This window comes from Phoxinus phoxinus, assembly GCF_949152265.1.
Source record: "Phoxinus phoxinus genome assembly, chromosome: 20".
NCBI classification, from domain to species: Eukaryota; Metazoa; Chordata; class Actinopteri; order Cypriniformes; family Leuciscidae; genus Phoxinus; species Phoxinus phoxinus.
In genome coordinates, this window is record NC_136895.1 from 12,091,578 (window position 1) to 12,113,982 (window position 22,405).

At 38.9% G+C, this 22,405-nt stretch overlaps 2 protein-coding genes across 4 annotated transcripts in view; both read right to left on the reverse strand.

The window, feature by feature from the left end:
* Positions 1-2,802, reverse strand: part of crebbpa (CREB binding lysine acetyltransferase a) — a 40,886-nt gene extending 38,084 nt beyond the window's left edge. For 2 of the 3 annotated variants that reach the window (XM_079593662.1, XM_079593660.1), the window contains exon 1: positions 1,807-2,621. In XM_079593662.1, the coding sequence (XP_079449788.1) occupies positions 1,807-1,885 (79 nt within the window). In that variant the 5' untranslated portion in view covers positions 1,886-2,621. Of the gene's footprint in view, positions 1-1,806 lie in introns of all 3 variants that reach the window. The other variant, XM_079593661.1, reaches the window with a different exon arrangement.
* Positions 2,796-22,405, reverse strand: part of LOC306988579 (adenylate cyclase 9) — a 34,410-nt gene continuing 14,800 nt past the window's right edge. The window contains exons 2-10 of the mRNA XM_079593663.1: positions 16,848-17,011; positions 16,589-16,687; positions 14,591-14,832; positions 14,388-14,490; positions 12,514-12,722; positions 11,496-11,655; positions 10,098-10,246; positions 9,571-9,597; positions 2,796-7,746 (exon numbers count right to left, since the gene is read on the reverse strand). Of these exons, the coding sequence (XP_079449789.1) occupies positions 6,462-7,746; positions 9,571-9,597; positions 10,098-10,246; positions 11,496-11,655; positions 12,514-12,722; positions 14,388-14,490; positions 14,591-14,832; positions 16,589-16,687; positions 16,848-17,011 (2,438 nt within the window). The 3' untranslated portion in view covers positions 2,796-6,461. The remainder of the gene's footprint in view (positions 7,747-9,570; positions 9,598-10,097; positions 10,247-11,495; positions 11,656-12,513; positions 12,723-14,387; positions 14,491-14,590; positions 14,833-16,588; positions 16,688-16,847; positions 17,012-22,405) is intronic.

The following is a 22,405-nucleotide window of genomic DNA, read 5'->3' on the forward strand; positions in this document are numbered from 1 at the left end:
TTATTAATAATCACATTCAACAAAGCAGCAGTACCTACTGTACTTCAGACTATCTTAGAGAATTTAGCTTTCTCAAAATCGAGCACTAGTTTGGCTTTTCGCTAGTTTAGTTGTAATTGGTCATGTGATCTCAACATAGCGGCGTCCATCATACTGAACAAAAATTATTGTTGGTTTGACTTAAAAAAAAATAAGTTACCTGGTTGCCTTAAAAATTGAGCTCTTTGAAATTAAAAATTTTAGTTAATACAATGAATAAGATTGGTTTAATAAATAGAAACTCAAAATATTATGTTATCTGAACTACATTACTTATCTAAGTTGATTTGACTAAAGAAAATAAGTTGCGATAAATCATTTTTTGCAGCGTAGGCCGACCAGCTTCATGTAATAAAAATTATAATATAAATAATGCAATTCCAGGGAACGCATACCAATAAAACTTATACCTTTAGTCACTTGTGAGTACTTACTAATGTGCAAACTTTCTAATAAGCACAAATGTAATGGGTTCACCTGTATCATAGTGACCACAAACTAAAACTTTCACTTTCAGAAACTGTCCCGGGACAGTCTCATGGAGTTGTTGTACCTTTCCTTCATTCACTATCAACTGGAGCTCTTTCCGTGTGCAGATCTGAAAGAAGACTGAAGAATGGCTGTGATGATTTTCACAGCCAGACTGATGCAATACACAACAAAAGTGACAAGATGGGCAACTTGAGGATCAGTTGGACTTCTCTAAATGCACACAAGATTGATTGGAAACTACTTCTTAACCTCATGTCGACCAAGTTTAAACTTCATTCCCTAAACATTATTGGCAAAGCAACTAGCCTATATTCACACTATGCTAATAAAACTAGCACCTAGACCAAGCACTACATTGGTGAAAACGAAAATGATCATCATTAAGGCCTATTCACCATCCTGAATCTCAAAACTCATTTACTTTATTTGTATGGAAAACTACGTTGTTTCTCCTTTAGTGTCACACGAGTTTTGAAGGGTTCCTAACATGAACAGTTCTCAGATGTAGCAAACGGTCTGGCCATGTTCTCTCAAAGTTACGACTACGAGCAAACAATAAAATGTTCGTTCAAAGTTACCTGGTCCTTAATAACGTTCTCAAAACGTTATTTCTACATTGTTCATGTAACTTTTTCCTGAAATGTTTTACTTGGACGTTACGTTACTACTTCCAACAGAGTGTCCAATGAACATTCAAAACTAACGTTCCCATGTTTGCAAAATTATCAAAGGTAAAGTTCCCCCAGCGTTCGGATAATCAAGTAAAAACGCTCATAAAACATTTAATAAACGTTTGTTTGTGGAGACCATTGCCACGAGTGTTCTCTGTGCTTTTGGGAAACGCAGGCCTGGATGTTCTGAACGTTCAGAGAACATTCACAAATAACGTTTTTATAGCGTAACGAGAACTTTACAAAAATAAAGTTAGTGTAATTATATATTTAAGAACTGAGCACAACATGTACTGAGGGTTAGCTGCGTGTAATTATGCATAATTTACTGTTAGCACTATGGTAACATGTAACGAGGACACTAAAATAAAGTGTTACCTATATTTTTGTTAGCTGAGTGAGTATACGATGATAATAATGGTGATGATGATGACATAAACTGGATTTTGGTGTGCCTGGTTCACTGAAGCTGACTAAGGGGTTTCTGGACTCATTTGACAGCTGCGGTACACACATGGCGCATGAATGAGGTGTATGGTAGTGCTTCATAAGAGTGTGTGAGAAGAGTTTGGGATCAGGCCTGCTGCTGCTGCTGGACTTTTACCTGGTGCGTCTGGAGCAGGTGCTGTCAGCTTCGCTCGCTTCGCGCTTGAAGGACCAACTTCGAGCACATTTTCAGCCATTGCGATAAAGAATTGCTTGTGGCCGACTGTTGTGTGGGGAAATGCAAAGTGAAGGATCCTTTCGTCGGAAGAACAGATGTTACCTTACTTTTTGCAAGACGTGGTGAGTGTGGAGCGGCTCGGCGGAGGATTTTCTCAAAAAAGCAGCAACAGCGCCCCGCGTCGCCACCACCATTCACCCCATGATAATCCAACACCCAACACCCACATTATCATCGTTATATTGCCGAGAGAAAACGCCTCCTTTCCGCCAATTCAACGTAAAATCCCAAATAAAATCTCCACGGGAATCCTCGCGCACGAGCGTCGTTAGTTTTGCAACGGAATGCGATCCATTTTCTGACATCAATTTCTTTCGTGCAAAAACATTCTGGCTCCGTGTAAAAATGCACGGTTGCATGAAAATGAGATATTTGTGCAAAATAGTCCCCTCGGCGCTGTCTGTCCTCCAAAAGCGTCCGGTAAACAATCCCCGCTCCGAGCGAAATACAGACGCAAGCGTCGCTCTGAAGGGGAAATCAGATACGCGAGGGTTTCGTGGCCGACGAACGCCGATTAAATCCAGGATTTTTCGCCAAAAATTCCTTCGCGGCGATATAAAGGTGTCATTTTCCGCTGAACGGTGTCGTCAAACCTCGGTTTGGATGCTCCGTGTTCAAAAATAAAATATAGTGCTCTATCGAAATCCTGATTCCGAGCCGCGACAAGATGGCGGCTGTTGATTCCTTCGATACAAAAAGTTTTTTTTTCTTTTTCCAGATAGACGGAGCCGAGGGGGAGGGGGAGCGCGAGCGCAATCACGCCCTACGTCAAACCTGCCGTGAGCGCGCAAAGCGGCCACTGGAGGCAGCAGACGATCACCAATGAGTATCTGCGGCTCAATAATTGTTATTTGCGTCAATAATCTTGTAGACGATGTCATATATGGGATTAGAATTTGAAAAAAATTAATAGTTTTAAATTCAGCCGATATTAGGTCTCAAGTAGTTTGCAGTAAAACAACTCAAATTGCACCTAAATGCTAAAATCCAAATATAAAATGTATTGAACACGAATTAACAATGATAGTGTCTGTGTCTTGTACTTATATTTTTTTGTTTCATATCTTCTGACCCACATAAATAGTACACATCACTTCTGATACCAAAAGTGCTAATTTGAAAAATGTTCGTAAGTAATGGGTAATAATAATAAAGTGAATTTAAAGTTAGAAAACACTCATTGTAGGCTACAAATAGATATAAACCACCATATTAAATTTTTGACATGAATAAAAGTGAGGCTGTGAGTGATAGAAGTACAGTGCGTTCAATTGATTTGTAATGTAGTTTAACAGCATGACAACTGTTCAGCTGACAAAACTTTCCAAAGAAACTTTCAGTAGATTTACTTCCAGGAAATTCCATAAAGCAGTTTTGAAAATTACATGATCTAGCACCTTTATACAGTACGTACCATTGTCATTTTTTAACAATGCATCATTTTCATCAATGTAAAATTCAATATGGTGTCACTGGTGAATAAATGTAAGTTTTACAGATATTCTACATGCATATTAACTTTCTTTTCCCCAGCTGGCCCACACATAAAACAGACACACGTCATTTCTGATATCTTTTCATTGTTTCTCTACTCTTGAAATCTGGCACATGCACATGTAGCATCAATTTTGAAAAATAAAACAATAAATGATATGTACATACAAAGTGAGTGCACTGTGCAAATGTATACAGATTATGCTTTTTGCCTGAATATAATGGCTAATAAATCAATACCTGCTGTGTCTCATGTGCATAAAAACAAATGATTGAAGAGCATGTGCTGCTTGAAAAAAAAAAAAAAAATCTTGCCCACAATGCACTGTCTCGCAGCGTCTGCCCACACCATTTAAATTCTTTGGTATACACATATTCCCACAAAAAGCCACACATAATTAATACACAGTTAATAAAAGCCCGTGAAATCATATTTAAGGGCACTTTTTTTTTTACACTCTTGAGCACCAATACTTTAGATTTGATTTGCACTCTGTCTCTTAAAAAATTAACATGTGTTACATTTTCATACAACAAAACAAAATGAAGCAGTGAATGCCATGTGACGATGTTAATTGGCAAAATAATAAAAACTAGGATGCAGGCAGTGGTGAGAAAGTGGAAACAATCACACATAAAACAAATTTAACATCACACTTTTCCATTTTAGCTCATTCAAAATATCATATAACTTTAGTAGAATTAAATCTGAGGCACTTTTTTAGAGTTCAGGCCTTGAGGACTGAAACAGGTGCTTGTTTACGTTAGGTGGGACTGGTCATAAAAACCCATCCCCTCCCTGCTTTAAGTGGCTCCCTTTCATAAATATGCCCTTTTGATATTAGGCTCTGTGGCTGCACACCGATTCATGCACAGCCCCAATAAATACGAATGCATTTAATACAAAACCACATACATTATGCACAAGTAATTATAATTCAATACTGTCAGCACTGGGGCTTCTTTAGCCAATGGAGTGATACAATAACTCAAAGGTGAACGTGTTGGCTGGAAAGCAGTGCACCATAAAACAATTAACAGCAAAAACAAATCCCTTTTCCATCCCGAAAAGTTCCATTTAAAGATACACAGTGTACATTTATAAAAAATAAAAAGGCTGGAATTATAATTCACATCAAAAAGGAAATAATAATATGATACAATAACAATATTGCAGGTGTTCTGCAAGCAGATATTTTGACACTGAAGCGACCTGGTATTAGAATTTGTGTGTGCGTGGGGGGGAAGGCAAAAAAAAAAAGGCACTGGATTTATTCATATTTTGAGAACAAATTAGTGATTTCTCTGTAAACAAAACAAAGAACAAATTATTTCCTCAACCTCAGAGGCCAGCTTATTCATTATACATGATGGCAGAGGATACTGATCCAACCGGTGTGCACTGATAGCATAGAGGACTTGCTGCTTATCTTGCTTTGCTCCATTGACTAATGTAAGACACATTGCAAGATATACTGCAGATTATTCTCTAGTGTTCTGAATGCATTGGAGACGAAAATCAGGCAGCAAGAAAAGCAAAGAAAAGCAAAATCCCATTTTCTCTGCAGTTGGGTTGGGGGAAAAAACGCTCTAAACCGCTGTCTAATCCCTACAGAATCAACACCAAAAAAAAAAAAATCTGGATAATAATAATTTGATTTATAACCAAAACTGCAACTCAAGCTGCTCGCCGACTATGGCAACACAAGAACCATTTCCTCAAGGCCATGGAGTGAACAGGTATCATAAGTGCACGGTAATCAATAAAAACGATGGCGATACCAACTCGGGCTCTGATATGAAAAAGTTTGAGGCACTGAATGAAATGAATTCAAAAGCACTGATTGATAATTCAGCTACACAACCTGTTCAACTGAACACTTCATTGAAGGCCTCATTGGCAGGAGTTTACTGGAAATATTTAGGGGGAAACAGTGCCAATCGTTCTGCTGTATATTGTAAGTGCCATGCTTATTTGAAAAAATGTGTTTATTAATTTAGCTTTGAATCCTGTGGGACATTCCCTTAAATGCCATAATTGTGCTAAGGAATAAGGACCTGTCAGGCAATGAGAAACAAATTATATAAGGCCAACATTTTTGTATGCAAAAAAAAAATGCATTAAACATGTTTTCAACGAACATTACACTCTGAATGCATTACAAGTCACCAGCCCTTGTGTCCTCTAATGAAGTGGAGATATCGCACAGCATGGTTTCTGCCAACTTTCTAGATTGCGTTTCAAACAAATAAGGCTGATTGTGTGCCGTTTTTCTCATTTCATGAGTTCAGGGTGCTATTGTGCGTGAGACACTTTTACCTTCTATTGATAAAAGCTACATTACTTGCTGGCAGATATATTAGATATTAATATGGGTATTGTGGACAGAAGTGCCGGAAGCCCATCTCTTGTCTTCCTTGGTTTTATTTTAATGTGATGTAGGTGACTGCCCAATGAGTAGTGAAACTAATGCGCTGTATATTCATTATAATAACCATAATACATTCGCCTGTAATCCTGTCCTAATTAGCAACTGGCACTCTGATTATTTTTAGAGAGAAAAAAACACTGAAATGAAGGGAAAAATTATAATAATATGGCATTAGAGGTGCAATACATAAAATTTTTAGGGTACGAAAAACAGCATTTTTTCCACTGTCCAGATCTTTTCGAAAAGCCATGCTGATAATATTTGTTCAAATATCTCGGAGTTGTTCATTTGACTGATCTTATTCGGTTTACATATTGTGAAGGCACTTTATAAACAAAAAATAATAATTTGAGAACATCAGAAATATTAAATCCATTTTCCCCTCTGTGCTACACTGTGATCCACACAGTAGATGCTTAGCGCACCCATTTTTCTATTAAGGTCATATCATCGACACATATGCCCTATACAGGCTGCTAATGTTACTCATTGGAACTCCAACAGTTGTGGTCGGAAAAGCCCCTTCAAGGAAGTAGAGCCTCGATGTTAACAGCTGATTGGCTCTCTAGGAAGGGCCGCTGCTCAGCCGAGGTGAGGAGGAAATTTGAATCACTCCACTGCCCTGAGCTGTGTATGCTCATCTACTTCATCATCTTCACCTTGTAAAGGTGTCTCTGGTCTGGCCAATGGTGCGTACAGTTGTGCTATTGACGGAGGTTGTGTACCACTTAGCGATGGCTGTTGATAAGGACTCTCGTAATCCTTTTCTTTGAGCTCAGGGACAGGAAAAGTGTCCTTAGTGTCTTGGTGCAACTCCTCTGTAATCTGAGACGGGCCTAATACACGGCCCTGAGGCACACCGTGGCCACTGATAGAGGCAACATCAGGAGAAGTGGATGAAGGCTTTAGTGGTACGGCGGATGTTGTATTGGCGAGTGTGTTGGACTCTAAATGCCCAATGGCACCGTCCACCTGGCATTGTTCCAGGCTTTGTGTGGACCCTGATCTGCCCTCGTTCATTTGGGGATAAAGGTAAGTCCTCATCTGCCCTTTCCCTTTTACGTTTACAGTGCCACGATAGTAAAAGGTATAGTTCATTCTGCTGAGCACACAGTGGCTCTCTTCGCTAACCTGTAAGCGGCACTCCACTCCTGTGCTGTCCATGCGGCTAGCGATGTTGACCGTGTCGCCCCATATGTCGTAAAGCAGCTTGGTAGTGCCGATGACGCCGGCAGTCAGGGGCCCGTGGTTGAAGCCAATTCGCAGCTTGAACTTGAAACCCAACATGTTCTTGTTAAAATCGTCCACCACACGCATCATTTCAAGAGCGAAGTCAAAGAGGGCACGCAGGTGAGCGTGCGGGTGCAGCTGCTCCTGGCACTGCTGCGCATTTAATCCAGATGCTGCCATGTAGGTGGCGCCAATGGTTTTAATCTTCTCTACATTGGAGAATGCAGGCTTGCGCAACAGTTCGTCAAAGTCTCCAATGAGTTCGTTAAGTACTCGGTAGCACTCTTTCCCGCCCTCGTAGCTCTCTTCGTAGAACTCGCTAAAGTTGACAATACTTGCGAAGATGACGCCGACAATGTCGTGATTTTTAGAGTAACTCTGGTTCACCTTCAGCTGCTCGGCAACATGGATGGGGATGATGTTACGCAGCAGCCAGTCCGCTTGATCTCGCATGGTCTGAATCTTGATGCGATGCTTGTCGGCTTCCACATTACCATGGTAATGTAGACGGTAGCTGACCTCGAATTCCCGGTTGAGGAACCAAACCAGCAGCAACAGAAGGAAGAAGGAGAGCACGGTCTCGAGGACGAGCAGGTCGAGAGCTGTGGGCGCAGAGTCCAACTCACCTGTGTGATCTACTTCGACACTCTGGTTACTCATGTTCCTGGAGACAAGGGAAAGAGATTTTAGATTTAATTGAGTGGTATATCGAATTCTACAGAATAATACCACCAACAATAACAGATGCTCAAGTGTAAGATGTTTTATTTCTATTTTTCAGCCATGGGCTGCTAGGGGTGGGTTTAAGCCCTGAGTGTTTTTGTTTTGGTCACCATCTCCTTATCGTATGACATTTTAAATGCCTTTTTTAAACCTTCTAACCTTTGGGAATGCATGTTGCTGAGATTAAAGGCTGGAATACATTACATAACTTTTTGCCCTGATTTGCAGTCTCAGGGAGAGTCAACGCTTGGCAAAATTCAGAGCCAGCCTGCAGATTTTTAGCAGTCAAAGCTGAAAGATTCCACAGAAAATCGTGTAGTGTATGATGGCAACAGACTATGATTCAATGTAATTGGAGGATATCAAACGTTATTGATATTTTGAGCCGATTTTAGAACGCATATTGCTTGTTTTCATTTGTCACATGTTTCTTAGCCTGTTTCTGCGTGAGTTTGTTGCATTCATAATGACTTAAAAGTCAAGTGTGTGATCCTCTGTCATTAAGTGTATAGACCATATTCAGAAAAGCGGCATGACAGGTAGAAAGCGAGGCTGTGAGGGATAGACTTACCGTGTTTTCAATAGCATCCACTGTGAAAAGCTGTATAAATCTCTTAGATAACTAATACTTTTCCACATCTCATATGTAGGTCTATCCCTCACAGCCTCACTTTCATTCCAGTTAAAAATCAAAGATGGTTGCTGCAGTAAATAAGGTCTATGATGCCCAGTTTTTCCTCAGTGTATGATGCCTAATGTTTTAAAAACAGTTATGATTTTAAAAGTCATGTAGTATATTTCAGCCTTAAGGCAAGTTCACACCAAGAACGATAACTATAAAGATGACTATGACGATATTAGCACCCACACCCACGCATGATAACGTTGTGTTTATTATAAGCCCGAGCTACAGTTTTCTTCTCTGCTGCTTTAAATGCTCAAGCTCTTTAAGTTCGGGTGGATTCTTGATTGATGGTCAATGTTTTTATCGTTCATCTGCTGGGAAAAAAACATTGTTCCTCGTTACATCATTACCATTCTAGCCGTCATGTAGACTAGAACTATTATTAAAATATTATAGTTACAGTAACCATTATAGTTATCATTATAGACTTGGTATCCTGTGTGAACATGCCTTTAAAGTCGTGATGAAACTAAGGTAGTGACAGATTTTTCTGTATTATGATGTCCATTTGAGTGTAACAAATTATCGACAAAGAAAAAAAAAGTAGGGTTGGGACTTGGTTCTACGCATCGGTTGTTGATTGGGTTTAGAGATGTGAGTGTTGCACTGAAAAGTGGAGACAGATGAATGTGAGCTAGCACAGGGTTTAAGCGATATAATGACTGGAGAGGTTATGAAAAAGTCGGTCATTTTCACAGGAAGATCCAGTTATGACAGATAAAAAAAATTACTTGATCGAAACTTCTTTTTTAATTTAATTGTTCAGAAAAATATCAAAAACAAGAATTTAGAAAACTGGATGAATTTCACAAATTTCCATTTCATGTCAACTTTAAGGTTAATGGTGCCCTTGGCTTTTAGTTTTAGTTTGAGTGATAGATTGATTAATAGATTAATGTAATTAAAATGACTTCCTGCAGATGTAACGTTTCAGCATTTATTTTTTACAGGTAAGAGCATCATATTTGAGTATTATATCAACACATATTCATATAAAGAAAATATATATATCTCATGATCTCCCACAAATATCAGCTCAAATCAGTGTCAGCATAAGGAAGTACTTAAAGAAACACTCACCTTAACGCTGGAAAAGTGTCAGTAGCACTGCAAAAAGAAGACCGTTATCATAAATCAGATTTCTCTACAGCAACTGTACAATCTGACAGTTACCGTACATGTCCACCTGAGATGAGCTGGTGTGTTTTCAATTCACTCTATGGAAGCTGAATGGCAGAAGTGTGTGACGAATTGTGGGATTGACTGCAGAGCGTCAAAAAGTTGGAAAAGGATTGTTTTAATGATTGCTTTCAATAATAAATGACTTTATTCACCATATATTGAAAGCAATTATAGACCATAGTGAAAACACCCATACCGTTGTACATTTTACAGACATACCAATGTTGTTCTGGGCGGTATTGTGAATATTTCTTCAGCATCAGGTGGACATGTACCATCATGAACTGTATAGGTTTGTTTTGTTGAGTCTCATGACTATTCTCTAAAACTATAATACAGTTATGTAATTAATTCAAACACTAAGCTGATGTTGGTTAAAAAAACATAGCTAGTTGAAGTAGTAACAAAAGCTTAGGATGTCTGACCTGAGCCTGATGCTGGCGCTGTAGAGCAGGATGAGTAAAGACAAACCAGCAACAGTGGCCAAAACCGAGCGCATCCAGAAACTGAGCTGGCAGAAGTTACAGTACTGGATAATAGCGATAATGAGAGCGCAGCACAGGAACATGGTCACCTACAGAACCAGAAAAGGAAAACCATAAGTAAGTTTGAACAGTGAACAGTTGAAGAGTGTAAGTTTAAACAGTGAACCAATCACTGACACATATTCACAAACCAGGGCTGTGGGATTGTGTGTATCTGGGCCTGTAATGAGCTTGTCAGAACAGTACGTTCCAATATAAAATCCTCAATGCATTGCATACTATACTGTCACAATACAGCTTGATCATGTAGAGTTAACAGTGGTCTCGACATCCTCGAAGCTTCAAAACTAATTACCCTAGGGATACACTTTGATCAAACAGGCTTCAAGAAACTGGTATACCGTTATAAGCTTGTGAAACCACTTTTGGTGGTAAACAGTGAGTTTTTGTGTTCAGAAGAATGTTTACTTTGATTTGCATACAACTTCTTGAAGAATCAAACTCTAGGGATCTAGGGATGCCAGAACTAATAAAAAAATATTAAAAAATAAGTAAAATGTAATCGCAAAGAAAACCCTTAATAAATTCCCATGTTTGTTTTAATGGTAACATTTTACAATAAGGTCTCATATGTTAACATTAATGTATTAACTAACCATAAGCAATACATTTGTTACAGTATTTATTCATCTTTGATAATGTTAGTTAATAAAAATAGTCATTCATTGTTCATGTTACTTCACAGTGCATTAATGTTAACAAATACAATTCTGATTTTAATAATGTATTAGTAAATTATGAAATTAACTAAGATGAATAAATGCAGTAGAAGTATTGTTTATTGTTATTTCATGTTAACTAATGAAACCTTATTGTAAAGTGTTACCGTTTAAATGTTATTTAACATTTAATACATTTCATAATATTCTATTTGAAACCTATTAAATTACGAGTTTGTTAAAAAGGCGGTTTACATTTACATTATTTGCATTGTACTTGAGAACTTTAACTTCTGCTTTCTCATGTCTCAACTTGAAGTTAAAGTTTATATTCCATTATTTTAATTTGTTACATGATTTCATTCACTTCTGATGTTCCAGCACAAACTTGCACAACTGTTCAAACGATTGGGGTCTGTAAGATTTTTTATATTTTTGAAAGAAGTCTCTTATGCTCTGCATTTATATGATCAAATATGATCTTATATGATGATTTGATGCTGATTTTTATCAATGTTGAAATGTAATAAGTGTGATATTTTTTCCCAGGATACTTTGATAAATAGAAAGTTAAAAAGAACAGCATTTATAGGAGTACGAGGGATGTTGAGGACGTCACCTGGATGGGCAGCTGCAGACTGTTAGCCAGGTGGGAGAAGACGGACACAGCAGGAAGTGAAACGAGCACAGCCCCGATCACATGACGTGGGATCCAGCCAGAGACCAGCTTCAACAGAGACCGGGTACAGTTCTGCACATCATCCAGGCAAAAGATCATACTGCAAAACAGGGATTCGAAAAGTTACACCCATATATCAATTATGACTGAATAAAGTGTGCATTGTTTTCAATTTATGTCTGATAACCATTTTGTCTAAATAATTTAAAAAAAAAGTATACACTAAAAACTAAAGGCTTTCTAAACTAAATGTTTCAAATGCTTTAAATTAATTTAGGCTTCACAACATCATAATGTCCAGTATGAAAATTGGATATTGATTTTGAGATTTGCTGAAGATTACATTTCACTTAAATTATTTTACAAATGATGTAGCACATGTCCACATATATGACATGTGGACAATATATATTTGTATTGATGCCATGAATAAGCTTTTTATTTTATTCACATTGTAATAATTAATTCCCTTGTTTTGGTTAAATCAGAATTAGGGAACAAATTAGTACAAAGTGGCCACAATTTAGTAAAACAAGGAAATTAGTTCTTAATTCGTGGTTACAATATATTTTTTTTCCCTGCATGACATATGCAGGGCTCTGTAATACATTATTAATCATTACTGTTAATAATTTACACTAATCTTGTATTTATAAATTATTTAAATGATCAGTTTAATTATAATAAATTATAACTTAAACCTAATTTTTAAAAACACTAATAATTTAGGTGAGCGTCAAATGACGCTTTTAGTAAAGGAAATTTAATTTAAAGACAAGGGAAATGAGCATTAATTAAATGAACCAATAACCATTTGTATGATATGTAAACATGGGTTGTCATATGATTTATGCATGATCGTTCTCATTAAATGTACATCAAACTCTCCATGATTTGACCCCTTTAAAATGCTTAATGTTTTCTTTTTCGTGTTGTTTTACAAGACAATCCAACTTACCGAACGGACAAAATGAGAGAAACCAGTTCCAACAGAGCGGCAGTGATTGCCAGTCCGAGCGTGGTTGCCAGGGGCGTCTCCATGGAAACAAGGGGATACAGGAAGCAGGCGATGGTCAGGGCGAGAAAAACGGCACAAGACAGCACAACATCAAGCAGAGAGCTGAAGACTGGACTCGCAAACGTCTGCACCGGCACGTGATTCACCACCTGGTGGAAACGCAGAGCAGAACACACTGATTTGATGAGATTGCAGTACTCTGAACAACCAGAAGAGGTCTATGCATGACTGTTTTAAGATCTACATGTTTCTTTGGTAGGAGAGTGTGTACCACCGTTTTATTTTACCATCATTGAGATACTATTATAACTTTTATTAACTAGTTAGTAAGTAGTGTGCTTAAACTCACAGTTATGGTAAGGGGCGTGACATTTCACAAACACGCTTGAAGCGGTCAACCAATCACAACATACCGGTGCATCTGACCAATCAGAGCACATTGTGATTTTCGAAAGAGGGGCTTCATAGAGACAGGAACTAAACATAGGTGTGTTGCCTTGACAACAATGGAACTCGCTGATTAACTACCATAGTACAATGCATTGTTGGAGAAACTAACCAACTAGTCACGACCGTTTCCTAAAACTGTAGTAACATGGTCGCACCTCTGTCGTTTGAACCACTTTGGTTCAACAATATAGGACTGTCGTTAACGGAATCACACGCAGGTCGAGTAGTAATAACTTCTGCTTATTAATCTATTCAAGATCTCCAAGATGCTGAAGTAACGAACATGGCACCTAATGACTACTTCATTGTAATTTTTCTTTATTTGATGTATGACTCATCGTGGGTTCCCTCATACGTCATTTTACGCAAACGCGCTGATTGTTGACACGTATACATGTTGACATGCTAAATGTTTATATATGTATAAATGTACAGTAGTCAACATTTGAAGTGGATCAAAACCTTTCTTTAAAGTTATACATGAATTTTGAACAATACCTATTCTTGTCTTAGGACAACTTTGATGAACTTTTTTGATCCACTTCAAATGTTGACTACTGTATGAATGTTCATCCAATCATTGCATTCGGTCATTGCATACAATGTCTTACCTGCCAGTCAACATATGTATTTCTATACCTCCGCGCACCTGCTCGCGCAGACATCATACATCATCAGCGTGTTTCATGCTATGCAGAGTTAGACAGACGTCAGTCACTGAGCACCGAAACAGCAGCCGCCTTTTACAGTTCCTCCTGAACCAAATGCTGCGTTCACAACATAACTACTGAAATTTGAAGGCGATGGAAACCCGTGACGTTATACTTGGAGTGGTTCGTGACTAGAATTTATGCGTTTCAGTGTCAACACTTTCAACGGTGAAGTGAATCTGCAGCAGTCAGATGGTACAGGTCAGAGCTCCTTAAGTTGCTTATGTTCATTATTATTGTAATGTGATGTGCTTTGAGACAAGGTATTTTAACGAAATTGTAGGTTTGCAGACTCTGCTGTACGCGTTCATGTGTTTTGAAGGAGGCGTGGCTTTGGAGATGCTCTGAAGGGACGGTGGGATCTTATGCTTTCAAAGCTAGCTTGCTATTGCTAGCCGCTCCGAAAATTCCACATGTAATTTTAATTTTTGGAACTATGGTAACAACGGAACTTGCGACCATAGTTGGCTAACGATGCTTTTGGGAAACGCACCCCGTAAATGTACCCCATATGTAAAATGTGAAAGATAATGTTTTTTAACGTGAAAACCTATACTAGCAGACCCCAAAAACAAGACTTTGTAAAAGGGAATAATAGGTTCTCTTCAATATGTTTTTATGGTTTTATTTAAGTATAATAACCCCAGCGTGTACCTCTGCGTGGTAGCTGTTGCGGTACGCTGACTCCAGAGGTTTTTCCAAGAAGTTCAAACTCAGCTTGTTGATGGGTGGCTTGAAGAAGTAATCCTTCATCAGACTAACACAAACACAACATGGAGAGAACAAGAAAGAACAGAAATGAAACACTGAATTACAAAAGTACCATTTACAAAATGACAAAATCTTCTCTCGCTCACCTGTCTCCCTTTATCACTTCCACAAAGTGTGCGTCACTTTTCTCTCGAAAGTTTTTGGAGCGGAGCGGGAGGATCGCCGAGTGGTCCTTGCTGCCGCCTCCTTCTGCCGTCAGACTTCCTGCCCAGCTCCTGTCCTTCTCCTGCAGTTTGTCACACAGAGACGACTGGCTGACTCCCACCCGCTCCTCGCACAGAGGACTCAACAGCCCGTTCAGGGTTTTAGGGCTACGACCTGCAGGAAACTGTGCAAAAGAAACAGAACTCATTGTTTTTTGAGTTCTTTGGGAATCAGACTACAGTGGACCGGTTCTAAAAGATTCATTCGTTCAGGAATTTGATACGGTAGGTTCATCAAAATGAACCAGTTCAAAAGAGTCATTCATCAGGAATCAGTTCTACACAAGGGGGGGTAATCCATCACCCGGAAACCGAAGTTCTGATTAGCAGAACACCACCTGCTGTTAGCATTCCATTGACTCCCATTCATTTTGGCGTCACTTTGACAGCGAATAACTTTTCATCTGAGGCGTTTAAAGACTCCATTTGTCCATTATTTATTTCAAAAGAAACACGACAATGTATAAAAGGCTCCATTACCTTGTATCTTACGTTATGGCCCCGTAGAAGCAGTTTTTGTAAAAAAAATAGGCTAACGATTGCGTCATAACCACGCGACTCTCTGTCGCACAGTCGAGAAATTACCGTATAGACAGGCGGAGAAGCTTGCAGGCAATCGGGGGGACGTGGAGGCATAAAGTCAAGGGAGAAGCCCATAGAGAGTGATAAAGTTGCTCCTGCTGCTAGCTCATGGACAGCTAATACTCGCGCTCTCCATCTCTGTGAGATTCGGAAGGGAATGATTCAGATTTCTCTCGGCACAGCTACTAGAAGACTGACAGCTGTCAGACAGGTTGCTCACGTCACATCTACGTCGTCAAGCTCAGTTTGAGCCTGCGCAGTTCGTCTGGCGATCAGGAACTGAGTGCTTCTAATTGACTTTTCTCCGTTGAAACCAATGGGGTCACTGTGTCCATTTTATATATTGTCTATGGTTCTACAGCAGATCACTAAAAATAATCAGTTCAAAAGTGCCATTCATCCAGGAATTTAGACTGGAGGCGTTACATTCATCAAAAAGAACCATCTGTTCAGAAATCAGTCCTAGTGCAGATCAATAAAAAGAATGTGCTCAAATTAGACATGCGACTAAACTGGCCACTGATTCATTAAGAGCCAGTTTGAAAGATTCATTTTGTTCAGCAGTTGGACGACACTGGCCAGTGGCCATGCTGTAAGTTTAAGGTTTTGATTCCTCAAATCTGAAATTTTTCCAGGAATTGGTTCTAATGCAGATTTCACTAAAAAGAAGCAGCTCAAAATATTAACTAAAAAGGAACCGGATCGAAAGATTAATTTGTTAGGGAATTGGACGGTTTTTGATTCATCAAAAAGAACTGCTTCAAAAAAGCCAGTCATCAAGGAATTGGCTCTAATGCAGGTCAATAAAAAAAAAAAAAGAGTCAAACATTTGGGATCGGACTACATTGGCTACATTTGTATGTTTTTGATTTACTAAAGTACCAGTCTGAAAGATTAATCTGTTCACGAATCAGACTGCACTAGTCGAGCTGTAGATTTTTGACTGATCAAAAAGAACCAATTCTAATGTTGAATAAATGATTGAACTTCAGTAGTGTGTATGGAAAGAGCAGCGTTTTGCCCACGTCATGTAAAAATCTGCTATCTCCTTAAGTTTATTTGGGACTAAAAGGTACATAAAACCTCTCAGCTTAGGTGTGATACTCCTAATTACATCAACCAACATTGCGCAATATATTTATTTACTCCGAACCAGTGAAGACTGGCATTTCTGCTTATGAACCCCTGCTGAAATTGAGTACATTGGGTTCTTGCACCAAGGTGTGTTCTTTCATTGTGCAATTTACTGAGGTTTTGTTTATTGGTGTTCCTATCTGTTAGTTTAGTTTCGTTACATACCTTGCTGCTGTTGGCTCTATGTTCATCCTGGCAGCCATTTCGAGTTGCCTCATCTGCTATCGGATTGTCAACGGCATCTACGGAGATGCTACACACAGGCTGTGGAGGGAAAGAGACAAACAACAACAACAAAAGGATAGTTCCCTTAAAAATGAATTAAAAAAAGTTAATTGAACTTTAGTGAAATGAACTATGAACTATTCATTTAATATCATTTGTGTAATTAAAACAGCATTTCTGTGCGTGTTGAGGGACGTACCTTGCTGTGTGAGAGAGGTTCTGTGAGGGCGCCGTGTGTGAGATCTGGAGTGTGCGTGTTTGAGGATGGACTTAATATTTCGCCATAGTCCCGGCCCAAACTGAGCTGGAAACAGCCACACTGTGAGCCCATCTTCCGGCCCGAGATCAGATACGTCTTTAAACCTACAAACAAAAGAAAAATACATTGAAATCCCTCATGTCAATTTCCTCTACATATTTCCCAGCAGTCCTTAGAAAGTTTTTCAAAAAAAAAAAAAAATCTATAACCAGATTTATTCCTCTTTACAATCTCCCAAGATGTCATTACGATATTCAACTACTGAATTGGTTCATATAAAACATCTAGCTTTAGGCTACACGAGTAATAATGTATTACTGTAAAATGAACTGTAATTAGATAATATAATTTCAGCAAATCTACTTTTCCTATGAGGGCAAACAAGGTCTGATCCCCGCTGATACTACGCAGACACACATCAAGCGCTTGAAAGCACCTGAGCACGCTTGTTTCAGCACTGGTGTTTACATTAAACAACACTAAGCACGAGGATGAGCGCTTCTGTTGTACCAACACTCACACACACACACTTCAGTGTCCGGAGGAGAAGCTCTGTTGCACCAATACAGGCAAAAGCAAACAGAAAGTGATTACAGAAGGGCAGTATCAGGCTGTTCAAACAGAAGGCTTACAAGCTAACCGTGTAACACTCGTATATAATCTCCTAAAACACACACGCAGGCTAAGTGTCAGCGCTAAGACTGCTGCAGGGAAATGTCTGTGGTTAAACTACACTGTATAGCCTCCAGGGACATTTTCTCTAAGCCTCAGCCGAGTTCCTCGAGCAGCTTCTGTGAGACATGAAAGACGCGTCTGAGAATAAACAGGTCTGTACTCTCGACCATAACTTAACAGAGTTGTGAGCGTCCAGCCTAACAAACCATCATAAAGATCAGCTCTCCTGTTTCTCATACACATCAACACAGTAGCACAACCATGCAATACTCTCCACGATTATGTGATACGTTCATGGAATTGTGATAACCATTATTGTGCATATGCTAAATATGGTATTACATTGCGTGAGTGAGTGAGTGAGTGAGTGAGTGAGTGAGCGAGGACTTGGTGCTGATAACCAATATACAGGACAATGGTGACACCAGAATAAGAATATTCATGATTCTGAAGGTGAAAATACAGAATTGTTTTAGATGAATATTCTTGCACTGTCACTAACTAGATCTATTTAAAATAATGTAGGCCACTTTTTACTGGTAACATCAGACATCTGGCATTATCAGGACCCACAAATATTCCCCCATTACATTATTATACATTATATTGTAAGACTGGAAGAACTAGTTGAGGAACGACCACTCCTCGAGAAGACAAAGGACCTTGCTTGCTGCAAATTAACTATTTTAACCCCCCCTCGTGCACTATTCGAGGCAAAAGAGTTTTCCTAAACTACATTTCATTCCCTCATCCCTCCTCACCCTCTCTCTATCACCTGAAATTTACCCAAGAATATATAGTTTAATGTGAATGATTATCATCAAGTATTATACATATTTCGTATCATTTGAAATGTCTCAGGGTGAATGGTACAAATGTCTCATTTCCAAATAAGTAAAACAAAAGGTTAATGTTCTTAAGAGTTTAAAGATAACTGACACACAAAGGAGGGTGGGATGGTTAAACCCTCCTGTTCTCAAAGCGTGTAAACTGAATGCAAATTACCATTGTTAGCACGTTTCCATGTGAAAGAGTTTCGGTCTATATAATGAAGTGCAGCAGGGCATTCGGGGCCTTCTTGTAACTCTAGTTGGCCCATGATGCTAAGAGTGACCAAAACTCTTAGCATCATGTATTTTAATGTTAGGTTCGCATCTTTTCTCTTTATTCTAGAGCATTCAATGTTAATGTATTGATTATCCATGAACTGATTATGAAATTGGCATGATACATTTACCTGACATAATAAATTGTTACATTTGATTATCCTAAAAGAATTAAAAGGAATAGTCAAACATTTGCTCATATTTAATGATGCACGGATATCACTAAAACCTTTTCATTTATGGAGTCAGATGAAATAATGAGAAATAAAAATGTATTGTATTTAATCAAAAATACTTTAGAAAAGACAGTAACACGTAGAGACCTTCCCCGCTGGTCAGATGCTGGACTTTGGACCGATAGAGCGCGAGTTTACAATATTCAACATTATATATAGTAGTTTGTAATGTAGAACTCGCACTTAAACTCCGTAAACTTGATTTTTTTTCCTCACACAGTAATTTTTATTTTAGGTAAACTATACACAATGTGTTTTTGCAGCATTGAGCTTTGTAGCCAATGACAAACATATCTATTGAGCACGTGAACGCAATGGCCAATCAGATGTGTTTAAGTTAGTCAGAGAAGTATTTGTTCAGTGCAGGTTCTGCACGCTTGCGATTCCCTTCATTAGAACAAACAAAGTATAAACACATTGTCAATAAGAGATTCATTGCAGTGTACACAGCTTCATTTATTATAACGGAAGTTTTCGCAAGAGTGCAGTTGTGTACCTACCTCGCGTTGAACTGAAGTAATTGATAGGCAGCTTTAGTGATTATAATGCTCGCTTTATGTAATATAGCCTATATTTTCATGCTGAATGAACATCTGATGATTGCGGATTAAATCGGTTGAAAATGAAAAAAAATATTTATTTAAAGATTAATATTTCAAACAGTTTCTTCGCATTTATTTTGGATTTATTGTCAGTACAGGGCTCGCCGTTTGTACTGTGGTTGTCTGCCACCACTGAAGACCATTTTTGACCCAGGAAAAACCCTGTAAGATGCAACTTTAGGCTTAGGATATGGCAAGTTGTCCTTCTCAAAAGTACTTTCCCATCACGAGCACATAGCCTAGCACAAGTATGCAAACTGATATACAGCCACATTTTCATGCTCAGCTACAACGAGCCACAAACACAGGCCCACTTCCAAACAAAGTTGGTGCCAAAGTACATACAGATCTGTACACATAAAATTGACAGTTGTTCAAACACAATGGGGCCGCAGAGGCCACATCAATGAGCCATTCACGAACACCAAGCCCCTTTTAGCCTCTTTGTGCCTAGAGACACAGATTAATGCAGACCTGAGCCACAATTCAGAACAGAGCTAATGAGCTTCTGGGTCAGAACCTGTCTGAGCTGGATGGCCATATGGGCCCGTTCCTCCCAAGAGATCTGGACTCAAGGAAGTCATAAATAGTCCTTTAACCTCTCAAACATGGGAACTGAGAGCCGGCTGGGATCAGGGGATATTCTTGCAGTACACACAACCCCGGAGGCACTGCCTTCTTCCAGGGAACTGCCATAAAATAATTCAACATGGCTGGGAATCCCAGCCTGGGATTAAACCACGAGGTTCCACGGACTAGAATTTCCACTGAATTACATTAGCACGCAGCCACAGATATACCGGCGACACATGCAAACATTCATCTATAGTTCATTAGTAACAGTACAGGAACAAAGTGGCAGCTTCCTGTCATTGGTGTCCCTTGATGATAGTACTCTCCCCATTATATTTTTCCGACTGTATTTGTAAGTGCATGTTGCTTTATTTACAGTATGCCTGGTTGGGATACACTGAGCTTTTATTTTTTTAGAAGTCATTTACAGATAGAAATCAGAAAGATACAGAAGCACAAACAGCATTAGTCAGTTTATTAGTCAGTAAGACGGTGACTGACTTACTACTGACAAACATTAGTGGAATTCAGTGGGGGAAAAGCAAGCAGAACTAAAAGCAGGTGCTTTGCCTCAGAGTTGCAATATGCCATTTCCTCTCTAGCAGTATCTAATGCTTCAGGCATTTACAAGAGAAACTGTTTATTATAGGTGCAGTTGGGAACCTTATAAAGTAGCATCACAACTGACATAAGTATCATAAGAAAACACAAGCAATGCACGTTATACCAAGCAAAACTGACACATTGATTCCTCGCATGACTCAAAGGGATAAATGAAAGCATTTTTTGCATTAGTAGTTGTGCACTGCAGCAAACGATAAACAACAACAGGTGAAGAAGAAAGATAAAATAAGATTTTAAATATTAATATAAAAGATCTGATAAAAAGCAGGTCATTGCCCATCTACAGCTCATTTATCTGTTGGTGGTCATTGATCAGAGGAGGATGGACCATCCGCATGTAAGAGAGATGGAGAGAGCGAATTATCTCCTGATGGACTTTATTGATTGCCATTAACAGAGTGAAGAATCCACCCAGCATGCCTCAGCAAAGTTATGCTTGGGATTTTGCATCTAAAACAAAAATATGTAAAAGGGATGCACAATAATGACAATATGGTCGATATATTAAAGCAGATAAATAATGGATTATTTCCTTCAGATGAGACACTTCAGATGTGCACTGTTTGCCATGATGGTTTGAATTGCTTGAAATATGATTGGAATCACTTCGAAAAGGAAAACACTTAAGTGCAAGTCTGTCATATGATCTACATAAAATGATAATGAGAACACCACTGAAAAAGAATGTTGTGAATTCTTTGTGCGCTCATGTTTTAACATCTTGTTACGCGGAGAGCACATCCACACCTACATGACTACCAGTCAAGTTTGCTCGTGCATTCACAGCCTTTTACTTTGTGCAATACGGCGGACTATAAGTCGTACTTTTTTTCATAGTTTGGCTGGTCCTGCGACTTATAGTCAGGTGCGACTTATACATCAAAATTAATTCATGCTGACTGAGATGAACCAAGAGAAAACATTACCGTCTACAGCCGCGAGAGGGCGCTCTAGTTAGCGGAGTTGTTCAGAAGCGACACAAAGGATGAAGAATTCAATGAATTCAGTGTTGTGGAATGAGATCGCGGGAGCTTGGTGAACTTGCTTACCGATAACTTGCTTGTTGGACTCGCTGGCTTATGTTAATTTAACCTATTCAGCCTCCCAGGTTTATGTTCTTTATGCTATTGTGTAGGTGAATAACTGTTAATGTGTGACATTAACATACCGGACACCTGTTCAGCCTGTTGTTCTGTGTGCTATTGTGTAGTTGAAGAACTTGCCTTTCCAGATTAAATGTTTGTTCTTGGTCTTTGATTTTGTGAAATAAATTTCTAAATAAATGTGTGACTTATAGTCCTGTGCGACTTATGTTTTTTTTCCCCTCTTCATGACGCATTTTTTTTTACTTATACTGCAGAGCGACATATAGTCCAGAAAATACGGTATATATATAAATATAATGACACCAGGTCAAGAAGGAACCATCTGATGATACCTGGGGGAATAAATTAGAGTTGATCATCACATCTGTTCTAGCTAGGCTAGGCCTACATGAGGTGCCTCTTGTGGATCAAACTTATTGGATATCGCAACCCAAACCTGGTCGGGAGCAGGGGTTTCAAACTCTGCTCCTGCAAGGCCACTATGCTGCAGAGTTTAGCTTGAACCTCAATTAAACAGCCAGATGATCAAAGTATTAAGGCTTGTAGGGACTACACGACATTCCTCACGGGTTAGTG